The 17702-nt window shown below is 42.2% G+C and overlaps 1 protein-coding gene across 1 annotated transcript; it reads left to right on the top strand.

The window, feature by feature from the left end:
- Nucleotides 1–4589: 4589 nt before the first annotated feature.
- med28 (mediator complex subunit 28) lies at nt 4590–6097 on the top strand. The gene is made up of 4 exons (XM_036517305.1): nt 4590–4751; nt 5154–5220; nt 5299–5411; nt 5774–6097. Exons 1-4 carry the CDS (start codon nt 4590–4592, stop codon nt 5969–5971), a joined length of 540 nt encoding a protein of 179 aa, XP_036373198.1. The 3' UTR covers nt 5972–6097.
- Nucleotides 6098–17702: the final 11605 nt, after the last annotated feature.

Genomic DNA, 17702 nt, shown 5'->3' with positions numbered 1-17702 from the left:
CTCACTCAAGAGGTGCAGAAACAAAACAGGCTGCTCCTAAATGCACAGGCACAGCTGAAAGAAATGGAGGCGGCGCTGTTGTGCGAGAGGGAGAAGGTCAGCGATGCTAATGCACAGCAAAAGGCCCTGCAGGATCAGATGGAGCAGATGCAGAACAAGTGCACGGTGCTCCGCCAGCATTTGGAGGATTCTCAGAAAACTGCAGAGATGGAAGGGAATGCTATGATGGACATGCAGGATTGTATAGGGGAGACTCTAGCTAAGATGGAGGAACACAATGAGAAAAAGGTGCAGATGGTGGAGGAGAGAAACAAAGAGCTGGCCCGTGAAAACGCCGAGCTTCAGAATCGTCTAGCTTGCATGGACACTGAGGGAGAGAGCCCTCTGTGGCAAGTTCAGCAGGAGCTGATTGAAAACCAAAAACAGCTGTCAATTTGCAAAGCATCGCTTGAGGATAACGTTCAGCAGTGCGAACATCTGGAGAAAGAAGGAGAGGAAATGCAAAAGTACATCAACGGGCTTGAGGGAATGCTGCAGGAAAGCGAACACAGGCACATCCTCTCAACACGCTGTAACCATAAACTCCAGAGTGACCTTGACGACAAAGACAAAGAGATCATGTCTTACGCCCGGAAGCTGCAGGAGTGTCTGACAACCTTCACAGACATGAACAAGACTATCAGTCACCTTCAGGAGTCTGTGCAGCAGATGAAGATGGAGAACACGAGATTGGAGGAGGCGCTCAAACATCAGAACAACAAAATCAGTGTGGCTGAGAAAGAGGCTGAGGAGGCCCTTCAGGATCAGATGGAGCAAATGCGAAATGAGTGCAAGATACTTCGTCAGCAGTTGCAGGATGCACAGAAATATGATGGGATGAAAGAGCAGGCAATGAGGGACATGCAACATTACTTAAATGATGCTCTGGCTAAAATTGAAGGTTACGAGGAAACGACAAAGATGCTGGAGGAGAGGAGCATAGAGTTAGCCTCCAGAAATGCTGAACTCCAGGATCAGTTAGATTACAGGAAATCGGACGGAGAGAGTGATCATTGGCAGATACAACAGGAACTGTCTGATAGCCAGACTAAACTGTCAGCTTGTGAGGCGTCACTAAAAGACAGCCAACGCCAGTGTCAGGAGCTTGAAGAGGAAAAAATATGCATCCAGATGGAGAAAAACAGACTTGAAAAAATGCTGCAGGAAAGCAAGGAGAAGTGTGCCCAGTTAGAACATCATGCTCAAAACCTGACATGCGAAGTGACCGCCTCCACCCAGAGGCTGAAGGAGGTTGTGTCAGCCAACGCCAGTATGGAGAGAACAGTCAGCCAGCTGCAGGAGGCAGTACAGCAGCTGCTCACCCAAAAGTCCAGACTGGAGACTGCGTTTGCTGACCAGAAGGACAGAATCACACAGCTGCAGAACACGGCTGAGAAGGCCGCAAAGAAAGATTTCGAGGAACAGAGCAGCGAGGTGATGCAGAAGAGAAGACTGCAGACACTAAGCGCTCATATCCAGCAGAGGGAGAGGGAGCTGCGGGACATGGACGAGCAGGCTATCCAGCGTAACCTTCTGCAAGGTGCCCTGCAGATGCAGCTGGACCAGATGAAAGAGGAGGCTACAGCACTCCGTCAGCAGTTGGAGGAGGCCCGAAAAAGAGGGCAGGATAAAGAGCAGGAACTGGCAAACATGGAGGCTTACGTCACCAGCCTCATTGCTAAAATGCAAGCTGACAGTGAAGAGAAGGTGCAGATGGTGGAAGCGAAGAGGATGGAGCTGGCCACCAGGAACGCAGAACTCCAGAAGCTTCTGGAGTCTAAGGTAAGTGAGAGAGAGGTAAGTGATATACTAGAGCAGGAACTCGCGCACACGCAGAGGAAACTGCGGTTGTGTGAGCAATCGCTTGAACTTAAGACTCAGCACTGTGGCGCTCTCAAGGAGGAGACGGTTGGCATGCAGATGAAAATTAACACACTTGAGAGACAGCTCCAAGACAGTGAGGATCGGTACTCACAATCGGAGCATCGTATCCAGACTCTGAAGAATGCCCTGGACAATAAAGCACGTGATGTCGCTGCCTCCTCCCAGAACCTGGAAAAGGTCCTTTCAGCCTCTCAGAGCATGGAAAACACCATCATGCAGCTGGAGAAAACTGTGCACTTGCTGGAGATTGAGAATGCCAAACTGAAGACCAGAGCCAAGTGGCAGACTGAAAGAACCACGCTGCTGCAGCAGGAGTTTGACAAGACCGCAGAGGCGAAAACGCATTTGGAGGAAAAGCTAGTGCAGGAGATGCAGCTGAAAAGCCAGGCCTGTAGAGAGATGCTCAGTATGCAGCTGCAGAAGGAGGATGCCGGCAGCAAAATGACAGCCAGGGTGAATGAGCTCTCTCAGCAACTAGAGAGGGAGGTGCTGAGGTGCTCTACGCTGGATGAAGAGAACAGACGCCTGGCTGCACAGATCTCTTCTCTGAAGGCCTTGAGTGAGGGATACAAGTGGATGAAGGACAGAGCATCACGTGCAGAGGAAGAGGTGGCATTTCTGCGACAGCAGTTTGAGATGATGCAGAGATCCAGAGAGGAAAATCAGCCCGGCAATAACTATACTCCTTCCTCTGGGCTGTTCCCAAGTACATCAACCACTGGAGGGCACCAAGGTCAGCGAGGCTGACTTGATCAGCCAACTGGAGCTGCACGTTGAAGATCTGGAGAGAGCGGTCAGGTAAGCATAGAATATCCTTGCACTCCAGTAGCATTGAGGGGAGCCTGATCTCTGAAAATGATCCATCTGGGACCTGCTTGACCTACCGTGAGACCTGATGGGAGTCCATTTGTAAATAGCTGTAAGTAAATCATGTTATAGTAGCTGTAATGAATTTTTTGTATGTTAGGAACTTAATAAAAGATGTTATGTCCATTATCTTTGGGTTATTGATCTTTGATTGACTCTGCAAAATAAAAAAAAATCAATCAGCAGTTGAACTTTCTCTGTGTGGTCCGTGAATTTATTATGTGAATTATGTGAGGGAACAGAGAAATGTGCCTTTACATTATATCTTATCCAAATGTCTTTGTTAGGGCTGTCATCAATGGAGTATAGTCTTAATGGCCACAGTTGTAACATGATGTAAATGGTTCCTTATTGTTTGAGGTTGTCGCAGTTAATCTGTACAATTGGCAGCTCTAAAATATGGTTGCGTAAAAGGTGAAAGTATTCAAAAAGTCTGAAATCATAAAGAAGACTGTGAGTAGAATACATGGACAAATTACTGGGCTCACTCAATTGCTATGTCAATTACTTTTTTGTTGTTGTTGTTTTCTGAAACATCATGAGTTATGTCTGCTGCTCTAAACAACTTTTTGGAAGTTCAGACAGTTTTTTCCTTTGTGGAGAACAAAGCTGATTTTCTCCTGTGTCTTGGGTTATGGCTTTTGCCTTGAGTAGCTCAGGCAGTTGTGGGTTTGGTTGGTTGTGAGCTTTCTGATGAAATGCAATGCAACGCATTAAATGTTCATATACTGCTTTGAAATGCTTTTTCCCCTCTTCTTTTCACTTTGGCTGAAATTTAGAACCCATTTAGATCTGTGTTGATTGTCCAGCAGCTGTTTTGTTCTGAATTCCTCTCTGCATGAATGGTAGCATGGGCCCATATTTATTAAGCATCTCAGACTTATGCACAAGAGTCCTGCTAAAAGCGCTTTTAGGAGTAAATGTACCTCTGGGTAGGCAATGCCAGTTATTATTTATGAAGCTTCCTACTCTTACTCTCAGCTGGGACTAAGACCATTTTGTATGATTGGATCAAACTTGATTTTGATGATATGTGAAGTGTTGCAAATGAAAGGTAGTGATGACACTTTTCACAGTTTGTCCGCTAGGTTGAGAAAATTTTGGGCATGACCAAAAAATGTGTAGAATAGTTGCTGTTTATGCACCACACTCTTTCTAGCAGTTTCTTAGAGAAGAGAGAAAATTAGAGAACATCTTTGCCAGTGCATGTGGCATTCTAAAGAATTGTAGCACACTTATCCACTGACTTTGTGGGCAGGTGTTTTCACATTTTCATTCCAGTATTCAACTCGTTTATCCCTAGTATGTTGTGCTACATGGTGACTTTGAAGACACTGATTGATGTACATATTTTAGTGTGTGATTTTCAGATACTGAAAGAGATATGATCTTGGTAAATTACACTCTGTCATAAGTTTTTCATCTTATTCTTATCAAGAGGTTGTTGCACAAAATGTAAATTTGATTGGGCCCAACTCTTAAATCTTCCATCCATCCCAAATATCTTCAAAAATGCATAATAATGAACAGGTTCACATTGCACTTTTCTTCACCATTAAACTACCAGTTTTAGCAATAATTCATAACACCTTCATATACAGACAAAATCAAAATAATATTTCCTGCAACATAATGTATCAGAAATCGTGGGTGCATATGTAGGTATTTGATTAGATCCGTGGAGCTAACCGTCTCTTCTCGGTTAGGTAGAGGTCACATGACACAGCTTGGAGAACGTCACGTGATTCTACTGGGTCACTCGCGCATGTACAGTCGACACTGAACGAAATACAACCAAAATGGCGTCTTCGATGGGAGGAATGTTCCCCGGTCAACAGCCACCTGGTCCTCATCCTGCCGGTGCCCCAGGTGCTCCCGGGCAACCAGGCTTACTGCCAGTTGCAGCTGGGAGCAGGAGTCAGAACAATACTTTGGTGGATGATCTAGAAGCATCTTTTGAAGTACGTAGATTGAAATGCAGAATTCCCACTGGTTAGCCTAGCTGAGTTAGGCTAGCCTGACTCAATTAATCAGGTTTCTTCAATTTTGCTTCTTTTATTTAAATTGGTGTCACGGTAATTACAACTCTAGCTAGATGTTTTTCATGTATTTGTTCTGATATATTGTACTTTTTTATCTGGCTAAGAGTGATTGTTCCCGACGTCATTGTTATTGTTGTTAGTTACCAAGCTAATCTGGTCGACATGAGGTCCGTGTCCAAAATCGCTGTTTTGCAGTTGTCTTCTCTGTATAAGAGTAAGTAAAAACAGTGCAGCGTGTGTATGTTGCAAGTAAAATCGTATTGGAACCAATAGGCACAGACAGAAATAATACAAACGTATGATTGTTACTGTCTTTACCAGGCATGTTTTGCGTCCCTCGTAAGCCAAGACTACGTGAATGGCACAGATCAAGAAGAAATCAGGACGGGTAAGAATTTTGCCAATAGATTGTTCCATCTCGGGTAAATGTTTAGAATACCCATGTATATGTGTTTTTCGTTTGTAGGCGTTGACCAGTGTATCCAAAAATTCTTGGACGTCGCCAGGCAGACTGAATGCTTCTTCCTGCAGAAGCGATTGCAATTATCTGTCCAGAAACCGGAGCAGGTTGTAAAAGAGGTGGGCACATGTGAAAATGTTTTTCTGAGGTTTCCAAAGCCCTGAGACACAATTTAGGGTTTATATTAAGTCCTTACAGGTTATTCATCCAGCTGCTTTGGTCTCACCTTCTTTAACCAATTATAATGACACGTTCTTAAATTAGTAAAAATTAAAAATGATCAATATCCTGGGTGTAGCTTCATTGATCTTTTTAATGCTTCATGAGGTTTTGTGTTTTCAGTTTGCTTTTTTGCTTATTTAAATGTTGCATAGATGCATGCATGCAATTCAGCTAATTAACCAAATTACACAGAACTTTGTAATACGCTGTTTGCATTTTGATGTTTTTGAGTCTCAATATGTGACTCATTTCTCTGCAGGATGTTTCAGAGTTGAGGAATGAGCTTCAGAGAAAGGAGCATTTAATTCAGAAGCACCTCACCAAAATCCACCACTGGCAGCAAGTACTGGAAGACATCAATGTTCAGCACAAGAAACCAACTGAACTCCCGCAAGGTCCCTTGGCTTTCCTGGAGCAGGCTTCAGCTAACATTCCTGCCCCCATGAAGCCAAACTGAGCAAGATAAAGCCTCCCCAGGCTGCGGGATGTTTTTACTGTTGTAAATATTTTCTGTAACATTTTGTATTGTGAAATGAAACTTGTTTTTGAGGGTTGGAATTTGTAATAAAAAATTAAAACTGCAGACCAGAGTTGGGTGACCAGCTAATCCTCACCTGTTCACATGCCGGTACAGAGTACCCTCAGAGATGGATCCCCACAACCTTTCTGCTGCTTCTTATTTAACAGTGAAAAGACATTCCCTGGCTACATGGTAATCAAAGGAGTTGGTACTACAGCTGTCTGTGATATCTAACTTTAAACACACAATATTATTTTAGTCTCTATTTCATGCCATAAATAGCCTGTATGTGCTTGCTGCTGGTGTTGGTGAATGCCCATTCATGCTTAAATCACATACCAGCTTAACTGAAAATTTTGTAAAAATTATTGGCAAGGGGTTATCAGAATTATTTTCAAATTATGCTATGTAACATTTTACAGAGATAAAGTGATCTTGAAATCATCTGGATGGCTCATATTAGGCATTGATCCCCATGTCAGGCAATGCAGACAAAAAGACATCTGAAAGATTGAATCTATGCAGAGTTTTGCACAGCAAGATTTTCTCTGATGTAACCAAGGCAAAAACATTTTGGGGGGGAAAAATGACAGCTGTGGCTAAAGTATGCATGTTACATTAATCGATCAGGCGGCCACAGTGAGTAGAAGGGAATAGCTTAGAGGAAGAATAGCTGATTTTGTATGTCCCATAGTCATGTTTTGCATTTTAAACTGCTGACCAACCCATCATTAAGACAGAAAACAATCGTTCATAGGTAATAATCACTGCAGCGTTGTAAGATAGTGAGACACTATATGCAACTCCCTTGTGGTATGTCGGCCCACACTCTCAATGGTTCTCCTAAAATCAACTTCACAGATACTGTGCTCTTGTAAAATTTGGCTCATGATAGGTACACCCATACAGTTTTGAAAACTATTCCATTGTGACTGTAACCTTCAAACACTGATGGTGAGTAGTAAGGTGAAGTATGGCACATAAGCTGTAAGGTAGGGAGCTATATTACAAACACTTTAGTGTAAATCTCAGGCAAAATGAGCTTTCCCAGGTAAGATGTAGAGGTCGTTTTTCAACAAGGTAGGTAGCTTAACACTGAAAGCAATGACAATATTTGCACAGGATTTTGAGCAATCACATATTAATGAGACACCTGTTAGCTTGCATCATTATTAGGATCATAGTGACAAACAACGACCTAAAAGCGGTCCATTACTTATTTTCAGAACTCACTGATGGAGGTGATCAATTACTGAGTGCTTGGCATAGGACAGTGTAAGGTCTGAATGTGTGTAGTCGTGCAATTCTACAGGTCTGATGGATAGGCCTTTCCACCACACAAATGAGGGCAAATGAGGGAAAAGGTGAGTCTGGAATGTGTAGGCATTAAGGGGAGGAACAAAAAGCTGACCTTGTTGCTGAAAGGAGTATTTGTGCAGGGATGTAAGGTCTGAAATGAAGGAGCCATGCCCAGCAATTCAGCAGCTGGTTCTTACAAAAGGCATACCTGTAGGAGCCATGCCCAGTAATCTAGCAGTTGATTCTTAAATTTTATGAGGACAGCAATCAGAAGGAAGTCACCTATAATATTCCACCAGAAGTATAGTAGGTATTTTACTTTATTTTAATTAGAATGTTGTTTCAATTTGCTAGCTAACAGATTCGTTTTCTTGTCAATTCACTGGAAAATAATAATAATAATAAAAAAATCATAAGAACAGCAAGTGTACACAATGGCATGCATTTGCTTACGGGATCTATCTATCTAAGAAGAAAGTGTAAAAAAACATCTAGACCCAAGCGTCTTGTTACGTGTATGTTACTGGTACCCAATCAGATCCGAGCTACGCGTTCGACACGACCAATCAGAATAAGCGAATTTAAACAAGCGGCGCGTATGCCCATTCGCTACATCTCGAACGTAACGTTATAAATTTATTGCGGAAGCTAGCTAGCTAAATCAGCTAATCGGCTATTATGACAATAGTAATCGTTAGGTGCAAGCTTACATACAGCTTTAACCTGTGTAAGTACCACTAACCAGTGAGCCTTATCAGTTCGCGTTGGTTGTCCGCTAGCTTCGCTAGCTTGCCAGCGGCAGGCAAGCTGGATGTCATACAGATAATGTTAGGTTCCTATGTCAGCTGGCTAGTAATGTAAATCTAAAATTTTATGAACTAATTACACTGTTGTTTTGTAGCTAGCAAGCGCACTAAACATTATTCTCGACAGGCAGTGCTGGTAATTAGTTTGCTAGTTTTTTAAAGGGGTTATTGCAACTTGGGTGTCGAGCTTGGGTGTCAGAAATAAACTTCATGCTAATTGAGAAGTTAGTAATGCATGTCTCTTTATTGTCTAGGCGAACCCAGGCAAAACCTTGATTCCGCTTTTGCATTTACTCGAATAACATCAAAATGAATACGTTCGGAACAAATGGTCCATTGTTTTTGAAAACGTATGGAAAGTACTCAAGGAAGGTGGAGGCTTGGCTATCCCCTGACATACGAAAAATGGCCTTCGCAAGTACTTCTTCGTCTGACTTCTCCGTCGGTGAACAAAGCGGCCTAAAGTCCGGAAGAAAAAGGTTTGTTGACAGCTAATATGAAAACGTTGCTAATATTTACCTTCAATCAACGTTATGTTGTATAGCTGATGCAACACTGTCACATAATTACTTTGCAGTAACTTTACTCCGTCTTTCTAAGAGATCTGAGATCTGAGACCTGCAGACATGGCTAAAGTTTTTGATCCGGTTTAGGAAAAAGATCTTCAGCACTGGGTCTTCAAAGCCGTTGCGAGCTGCCAAGAAAAAGGCCTTGCTAGGACTGAGAGAGAATGACAGCGACGAGGAAAATCTAAATCTAATCCTGGAGGCCGAACAGAACAGCAGAGTGGATCGAAGAAGGTTGGTCTAGTATCTTGACTTGGCAATGCGTTTTGCTTGCTTGATCTTGTATAACTGCTGTGCACATGTGCTGTAATATAAGATCCTCTCCCTAATATGAACCTGAGATTCTTCTGTGTATAAATATTGTACTGATATGTTATAAATGGTATTGGCAGTTGGTAGTAAGGGGGACTTGGACTTGTATTTCTAGTTAAGCTCAAACTTTGACTATCTGATTAGAAGGCTTTTCATATAATCATGCTGTATGTGACCCTCAACCACCTCCTTCTGGTAATAAGAAACTTGGTTGTATCCCCCATGCAGAAATATATTTCTGGCAATAAGCTAGCCAAAGGTGGAGGTCTACAGAAAGAAACATTGGTGCAAGTGAAGAATGTTTGCTTGAAGCAGTGTTGTGGGAGCCTCGTCTTTATTTGCTTTGTTGTAGGAAAAACACCTTGAGCACCGCATCTTCAAAGCCATTGCGCGCTGCTGAGAAAAGCGCCTTAACAGGCTTGAGAGAGAATGACAGCGTTGAGGAGAATGGTTTCAACCTGGACAGCGGGCGACGCAACAGAGCCAATCGAAAAAGGTTGGATTAGAATGATGTTGACTCTACACTGAGAACACTGAGAACAGTAAACTTTTTATGCGGTGCTTGCATAACTAGAGAGAGAGTACTGCGTTCTCGTAGTGCGATCACACAATGATTGTTGTCACCTTGTAAATCATTGTGTGAACACACTACGAGAGACACTAAAACCGGAGTCAAATTCCTTGTATGTGTAAAAACATACTTGGCCAGTGAAGTCTGATTCTGATTAATTCTGGTTAAAATCCTAAATGAACGTGTGTTCTATTGACAGAAGGGGAAACCTAAGTGTGAAGTCATTGCCTAAGCGGGCTGAGAAGAAAAGGATGGTGACAGAGGTTACTAGTGAGAGTGAAGAGGAGAATGCGGACAAGAATAAAATCAGACATGGCTCCAACACACAAAGGAAATGTATGAACACAGTGGAAGATCAGTGCCTCAGGTAAAGACTTGATCTTTTAAAATATTTTTTTCCTGCAGCGCATTACAATACAAGACTCATCTGTGGCAGTAGTACAGTGCATCTGCTCCTCTGTAAACATGAGTGCTGGTTTGGTGGTGTACGTGGGTCATATTTGAGCTTTCAGATTAGCATTGTAGCTTTGTGGCAACATCAGCATCAACATTTATGTTTTTTTTCTTAAAAACCAATCTGCTAGTTCCCACCTGAGTTTCATACTTGCATGTGAGATATTTTTGTGGTGTTATGCCTTAATCTTAAAAGCTAGACTGTTGCCCCAGAGGATTTAGGGGACTTTTCAAAGGGGATAGGTATGCAATATAACATGGAAAAAAAAATCAATGTGGAATTTGTCACTGTAGTGTAGCAGCTGTAAAGGTTGCGCAGTGCTAATATTTCCTTGGACAGCTTGCTGTAAGTAGGAGTGAAGCAATTGCTGGTCCAAGTTCCAAGCTGCTGAAATATTCTGAAAAGATATTGAAATGTTTATTTTATCCTTAAATGGTTATTTTATTTTCTTCCCTCAGGTCAGGTGGTACTGCAACTCTTCCTTCATACCTGGGCAAGTTTGTCACTGATCGCAGGAGAGGGCCACCCGAAAACCCAAAGGTCCCACAGCAAAGAAGAATGAAAACAAAACGAAGTGTAAGAAGTAGTAGTATTACCTTCTGCATGATTTCATTCCAGATGTCTTTGGCAGCAGTGAATGATGCCATTGTGTAAAGACTTTAACCTCATGTATGCAGCTATTGCATACATAGCAAGCTAGGTAGTAACTACAGTCCTGTCTAAAAGAACTTCAGAGAAAATGGCGAAGAAACTCAGAAATACAGCCATGGCAATTGGCATTTGGTTTACTTGCAAATTTTGTATGGAAAAATTCTTTAAGACTGCAAGAAGAAACGGATACAATGCATTACAATACAGAGCAATGTTACTTCTCTTTTTTTACACTTTAATTGCATTGTTAGTATAAATTGTTTTCTCAATTTAAGCACTTTAATGAACAGCCAGTGTGAAAATGGAATGTATTTTTTTTTTTTTAATTTATCAAAAAGATGAAACTTTGGACATGTTTAGAGTTAAAAGGGAAAATGAGACTTTTAAAACCGAGGAAGTGGAAATCAATAAAATATAAAGTGGAAAATTGAAAATAATAAAACTGATTTCATTTGGCTGTGCATATATCAGTCATTGAATACTATATTATAAGGTCATAATTTGAGTTATAATCATATATTCATATAATAGATTATATGGACATCCTTGATTGTAACACATGCAGGAAGTCAATTTTCTGTTTCCTAACATCTCAATTTGAATTGTAATCTTGTAGCCCATTTGCATGGCAATCTCTTTAGGATGATTTGATTAGTGGTATGTATCTGACTTATGAATTGCAGCAGGCATTGTATTAATTATTTTTGAACCATGGATTTTAAACAGGCTTTCTGGGAGCTTTTTTGTGACTGTTCAGCATTTTTATGGATATGTTTTTAGGGTCCAAATAGTAAAATTGAAATTGCTGATTATGATATGCAGATTTTTAACCCTTGCAGCCTTAACATGTTCTAAACATAATTTTAAATTTCTCCTACAGGTGTGCATTTCTAACCGCAGCTTAAATTCATCGGAGGATTTTGTGAAAAGCCCATGCCTTCCCCCTCGCTTTGTAGACAAGAGGAAGAATCGTCCACTGCGTGTCCAGGAGCTCTGTTCGGAAAACACAAGCTCGGAAATGCCCTGTACCACCTCAAACCTCAGCAGGACAAGAACGCTTTTAAAGGAGGTTTCCCTTAACAAGACGGCCGACCGAGTTTTCAACTGTGGCTACAAAAAGCCGCTACTGTCCAGCACCCCATCTCTCACCAACAAACAAAGTTCCAAGTGTTATGAGCCGTCCATCAGTGAAATATCCTTCAGCAATGATGAAATGGAAGACATTTTCAGGTCCAGCACAGAAGCTACTAGAAACCTCATATCGCCCAGGCAACAGGAACTAAAAGTTCTGGTGGAAAGAAGTCTGGAAGTAGACAGAACCGACAAAAACCATCCGCCTCAAAGTGAAAAGAGTAATGCTGGAGACTGCTTTGCCCAGAATAGTAAGGAACTCTTCTCTCAAGTTAACAGCAAGCCTGTGCTACCAAATGGGGCTGAAACAATGGTGAACCCATCATTTTTGCAAGACCATTCCAGCCGAGACTGTGATTTTGTCTCAGCTAAGACACATTTCGATTCCTTTGTGGCTCTGAAAGAAGGAAGCGGAGCCTTAAACCCTGTGGTATCTTTGGATAAAAGTGAAATCTCAAAATACCTCGAGAATCAGTGTCGCAAAGAGGAGGTGTACTCTTCCTGTGTTAATTCCGAGTTGGCTTCAAAAGGCAATTGGTCCAGAGATAACTATTGTAGTGGTGTAAAGGTACCATCAAGGACTAAAATGAGTACACCTGGCTATTGTGGTAATGGTGAGACTGATAATGCAAGTCAAGTTCAAGAGAACGATGAGCTGCGTGGTGGTACATGCACATCAAATGGATCAGAAAGCAGCATCTCTGTAGTGTACATCTCAACAGAATCTGAAAGCTCCCAGGATCACAGTGGCCAAGAACACGTCGGAGAAATGGAACATAGTTCTTTCTGCACTAATGCCACTCAGAGACACGATGTGAAATCGAGCACAAAATGCTCAGTAGATTACAGTAAAGACCTGTATTTGGAACTGTCTGATGTGGAACATCAGGGTGCAAGTGAGGGAAACCTATCTGCTCCAGGCCCCTGCAATTCTGTCTCACCTCAGGCAGAGGAGCCTATAGCCACAGTGAAGGACTCTCCACCAACCGTGTCACTTGAGGCTTATTTGAAAGAAAGATGCTTGTCCCTGCAGCCCACAGTTAGACTCAAAGTCCTTGACCTGTCCAAATGCATCCAGGGCCATGGAGACCTGCCAGCGCCTGTCAGTGCTCATTCTGCTCAAGAGCCCGTGAATGAGGTTAAGAGCTCTGAGAGCAGCCAGCAGTGGCCTTCAGTCAGCAGTGACCCAGAGGAGCAACCTGGCCGCTCATCGAAGGATGAAGGACCCAGGCAAGGAGAACTCAAACACAGGGGTGGGAGTGGAAACGATAGAATACGGAAAAGATTGTCAAACACGTTCGCTTCCAGTCGGCCTAAAACTGCGAGCGTTTCGTCCAGCTTTGCTTCCACTGCTGCTGAGAAAAAGGGTCCAGGCAGAGTCAGAACCCAGGGGCTGCCCAGGGACAAGATGGGCACAGGACGAAAGGCCTGTATCAGTGGCCTGAGTGTGAGCAGGTGGACCAAGAAAGATCACCCTCGGCAGAGGCAGAAGAAATGCCCCAGCCAGTCACTGCAGTCCAGCACTGAGGATTGCTCCCTGTTTGACTTCCAGTTGGCACCCAGCAAAAAGAATTATCCTGCGGTGAGTGTGTATTTTAACAGTTGGGCCAGTAAATCAATGTTGCCGAGGCCCACTGTGAGGTGTTTAGTCATTGTCCGTTTTATCCTCAAAAAGAAAATGGAAGGAGAATGTAATAGGTTTCAAGTTATGTAGCTGAGTTCTTGTTAATGACAGATGAGTACTGGTCTGACTAGCTACAATGTGAAGCTTTCCTGTGAAAACTGGGCAAAAATGTATGTTGTCCTCTAGGATCCTGTGAACAGTTGGTTCCAAGGCATCAGTGGAACATTTCCTGGGACACCGGTGCTGAAAGAGACCTTGAACATGTCCTCTTTCCTGGCTAACTTTACCCCACAATCCCTGAACACCCATACCTGGCGCAGGCTGAAGGCTGCTCTGTCAGTGCACAAGAAGAAAAAAGGTATGGACTGTAGATTCAAATGTCATGAAACAAGGCACATGAAGCCTGCCATAGGTAGTGCATCAAATTTAGAAAAATGAATATTAACAATGCTACAGGTACTAATGGAAATTAGTTAATGGAGAGTAGTCGTCATGTAAGAAAGGGCATGTAGTAATACTTTTTTTCTGTAAAGGATGGCAGCAATGTCATTCATTAGTGTTGAATAGTTCATACATGCTGTGCAAACATGGGTCCCAGAATGCAAAAAAGGTGGGGGGGCAAGCTTTAAAACTTCAGGTATCTACATAATTTTATGTGCAAAAGTCAGTCGGACCCCCAAAGATTCACCACTTGCAGTTCATTTTTCACGGATACTTAAAATAACTATGAATTGCCCTGAATGTTTCTTCATATACTCTCAGCATTCTTCACTCCAAAGAAGCTCCAGCTGTCCCAGAATGAGTCCCGGGGGGGCGGCTCGCTGGATTTGAGCGCGGACCTCTGGGGTTCTTCTCAGTGCACCCCGCTCTCTCACCACATGAGGACCAGCCTGCTGAATGGCAGAGAGAACCTCACCAGAGGAGCGGGAGTGGGTACCCTACAGGTGAGCAGTGTGCTTATTCCAAAAACATTTGTGTTCTCACGAGGTAACACGGTGCACCCATACATTATTCATGCAGGTATGTTTTCCGTGCACTGTAGGCGGATTTAATTGAATTTGTAATGATCAGCTCTAGCTCAAACATATTGCAGAACTTGAACTAGCTGTGGAATGCATATATCGCCTGCATATATAAACCACCTCAGCGTGTACTCTGAATGTGAGAACTGGGGCAGTTCAAGACATGAATGAGTTGGAGTCACTGGGCCACGGTACAGTAAGTCCCAGTGTAATGTATAGTACACAATTCAAATAGTCCTAACAGAACTAATTCTTTTTTTTTCCCCCCCAGAGTTCGAGCGTTTTTGTTGAAGACATCACAGATGCAGAAAAGGTTTACCATGAGTGCCAGCAGGACGGACCCATCTCCTTCGAGGAGTGCATTCCGCCACACAGAATGAAGCTCCTCAAGAAGATTGGAGAGGGTGCATTTGGTGAAGTGTTTTCAACAACCAACGACTCCAATGAGACTGTGGCATTGAAGGTACCGTTCACCATCTGAAACATGTTTAAAATCAACATGTCCTACCCAGTCAAAGAACATCGCTGACCATACCATGACCATTGCTTTTTCAGTGACTGCTTTGTCTAAGGACCAACAGGACAAAACATACACTTTTGGTTCTTTTTATAGATTATCCCCATTGAGGGCAGTCAGAAGGTGAATGGAGAAGACCAGAAGACGTTTGGTGAAATTCTTCATGAAGTAATCATTTCAAAGTATGTGTACATAAGTTTTCATTGTATCTGACTTTTTGGATGAGTGACTTTAGTTTGAGGTTTTGTAGTTAGCACCTCTTAACTTGTATGTTTCTTTTTATTTAGAGAGCTTAGCAGCTTGGATGCAAAGGACCATAACAGAACAAACGGTTTTATAGGGCTAAACAAGTAAGTGAATTTCTCAAGTTTTTTGCAACTTAAGGCACTAATTTGATGTAGATACATGCTGACTGCTTGTACAGTTGCACTTGATAAAAAATTCCGGTTGTTGAACTAACTCAGTAGTAGCCATCTGTTTCCACTGACTGTAAATCATTTTTCAGCCTGGTGCATTTCTTGTCTTGTTTTAGCCTTCACTGTGTTCGTGGATCTTATCCTAAACCTTTGCTGAGCGCCTGGGACAAGTTTGACAAGCAGAGGGGTTCAGAAAATGATCGGCCTGGTAATGTTTTATAATGGGGTTTAAAGAGAGTATCGGTAAATTTAGAGTATTTATTAATTACCTTTTGGCTGTATAACCTTGATTATTTTTGTAAACTATCTTTCAGACTTCTTTGAGGAGGATCAGCTGTTTCTTATTCTGGAATTTGAGTTTGGTGGCAGCGATCTGGAAAACATGAATGGCAAGGTAAGTCTAACTCGATCATGTCTCAACAAATCAACACAGACAAAAGCCTGCCACGGTGAAGGCGCTGCTGGAGAGCTGTAATGAAAGGAGAAGCAGTGTGCAGGAACGTGGTCATTTTATCGGGCCCCCCCCCCCCCCCCGTTGCCCCGTTGCAGCTCTCCTCCTTCGCGCTTGCGAAAAGCATCCTCCACCAGGTGACTGCAGCGCTGGCGGTGGCAGAACAAGCACTTCACTTTGAGCACAGGTGAGGGAATACTGTTTCAGTTAAAAGCAGCGTGGAAATTTGCAAGATCTAGAATGGTGTTCACTCTCCCCCAATTAGGAATGATATAGTAATTATAACTGGCTGAAAAATGTATGCCAGACCCAGTTAACTGAATAGATGTGAGAAGTTAGAAGTGTGAGATTTCATGCAATTTCTCCATTTCTCCATCATGACCTGATGCAGCAGCGCTAAAAGACTGCTAAATGGTACATTGAGTGTCTCTTAAGTTGTAAAGTAACTCTTTAGAAGACCTGGCCAAATTATTACATATAGCATTTTTTGGCGATTGTGGAATGTGGCAACCTTTTGTTTTTAATTTATTATCATTATTATTATTATTATTATTATTTTACGTCCAAAAATCTGAGAAACCAAAGCAAATACACATGAGGGTTCAGTTTGATGACAAAGTTCTGATATTCATGACATTCAAAAAGAAAAACATAATTTCCAAATTATATCACTATTCATATATCATATATATCAAATTTCATATAAATATACACCGTCAATGTATCTAATGTCCTGTATTAGACAATGCATGATCAGGATAGGATCCCCCATGCATTAACCCAGTTTCAGTTTGAGTGTTGGGAAGAAAATATCCAACGGCTCTGTAATACTACTCTGTAGTCTGTCTTGCAGTACATTTTCATCAGACGGTGACCTACATTCTGACTTTTCATTGCCATTGTCTATCACTAAACTACATTTCCATTTTAAAGGGATTTGCACTGGGGGAACATCCTTGTAAAGACCACCAAGGAGAAGGAAGAGCTGTACGTACTGAACGGGACTCCACACAGCATCGAGACAAAAGGGGTCCATGTCAACATCATTGATTACTCGTTATCCAGGTTGGAAATAGGTCAGTTGCCCCATGTCTTTCTCTTCATGTTCAGTTTGGACTCTGTTGTGAGGGCTTTTTAATTGGTGGTCACTGTAATAGCTGATCAATGGTGTGACTCCAGATGAGCCGCATGGCATGGACATACATTGATTTCTTGAGTTTTGGCCTCTGCAGATGACCTGACTGTTTCTTGTGACATCTCCAACGATGAAGCGCTCTTCATGGGACAGGGGGACTATCAGTTTGACATTTATCGCAAAATGCGGGAAGAAAACAAGTGAGTTCCTAATTTCCTCTTGATCATGGTCTGCTATGATGTTAATAGTTGTCATGAACACCCCCCCTCCAGATGAAAATACTTATTTGTATTGGTTTTTTTTTTCTTCCTTACAGAAATGACTGGAGTGAATACAACCCTCACAGTAATGTGCTATGGCTCCATTACCTGAGTGACAAACTGCTTCATATGAGCTACAAAAACAAAGGACAGTCAAAGCAAATGAAGAGTTTTAAGAAAAGCATTGCAGATTTCCACAAAGAGGTCTTGGCCTACAAGTCTGCTACCAATGTTTTAGAATGCTGCAGTCTGTTTCAGTAGAATGTGCTGATTGGTAGCCTCTTTGGTTGTACATTAACACATCGTGTCCAGCACTGCTACCATACTGTAAATATTTGAAATTGTTAAATAAAGAAAATCTGTTTTTGTACCATTATTGACTTATAAATTTATGAGAAATTCCGTTTAACAATTTCAGATATTTACAGCAATTTCACTTTCCACCGTTATTTT

Source organism: Megalops cyprinoides, chromosome 22, assembly GCF_013368585.1.
Source record: "Megalops cyprinoides isolate fMegCyp1 chromosome 22, fMegCyp1.pri, whole genome shotgun sequence".
Classification (NCBI taxonomy): domain Eukaryota; kingdom Metazoa; phylum Chordata; class Actinopteri; order Elopiformes; family Megalopidae; genus Megalops; species Megalops cyprinoides.
This window is presented reverse-complemented; position numbering and strand designations above follow the sequence as displayed.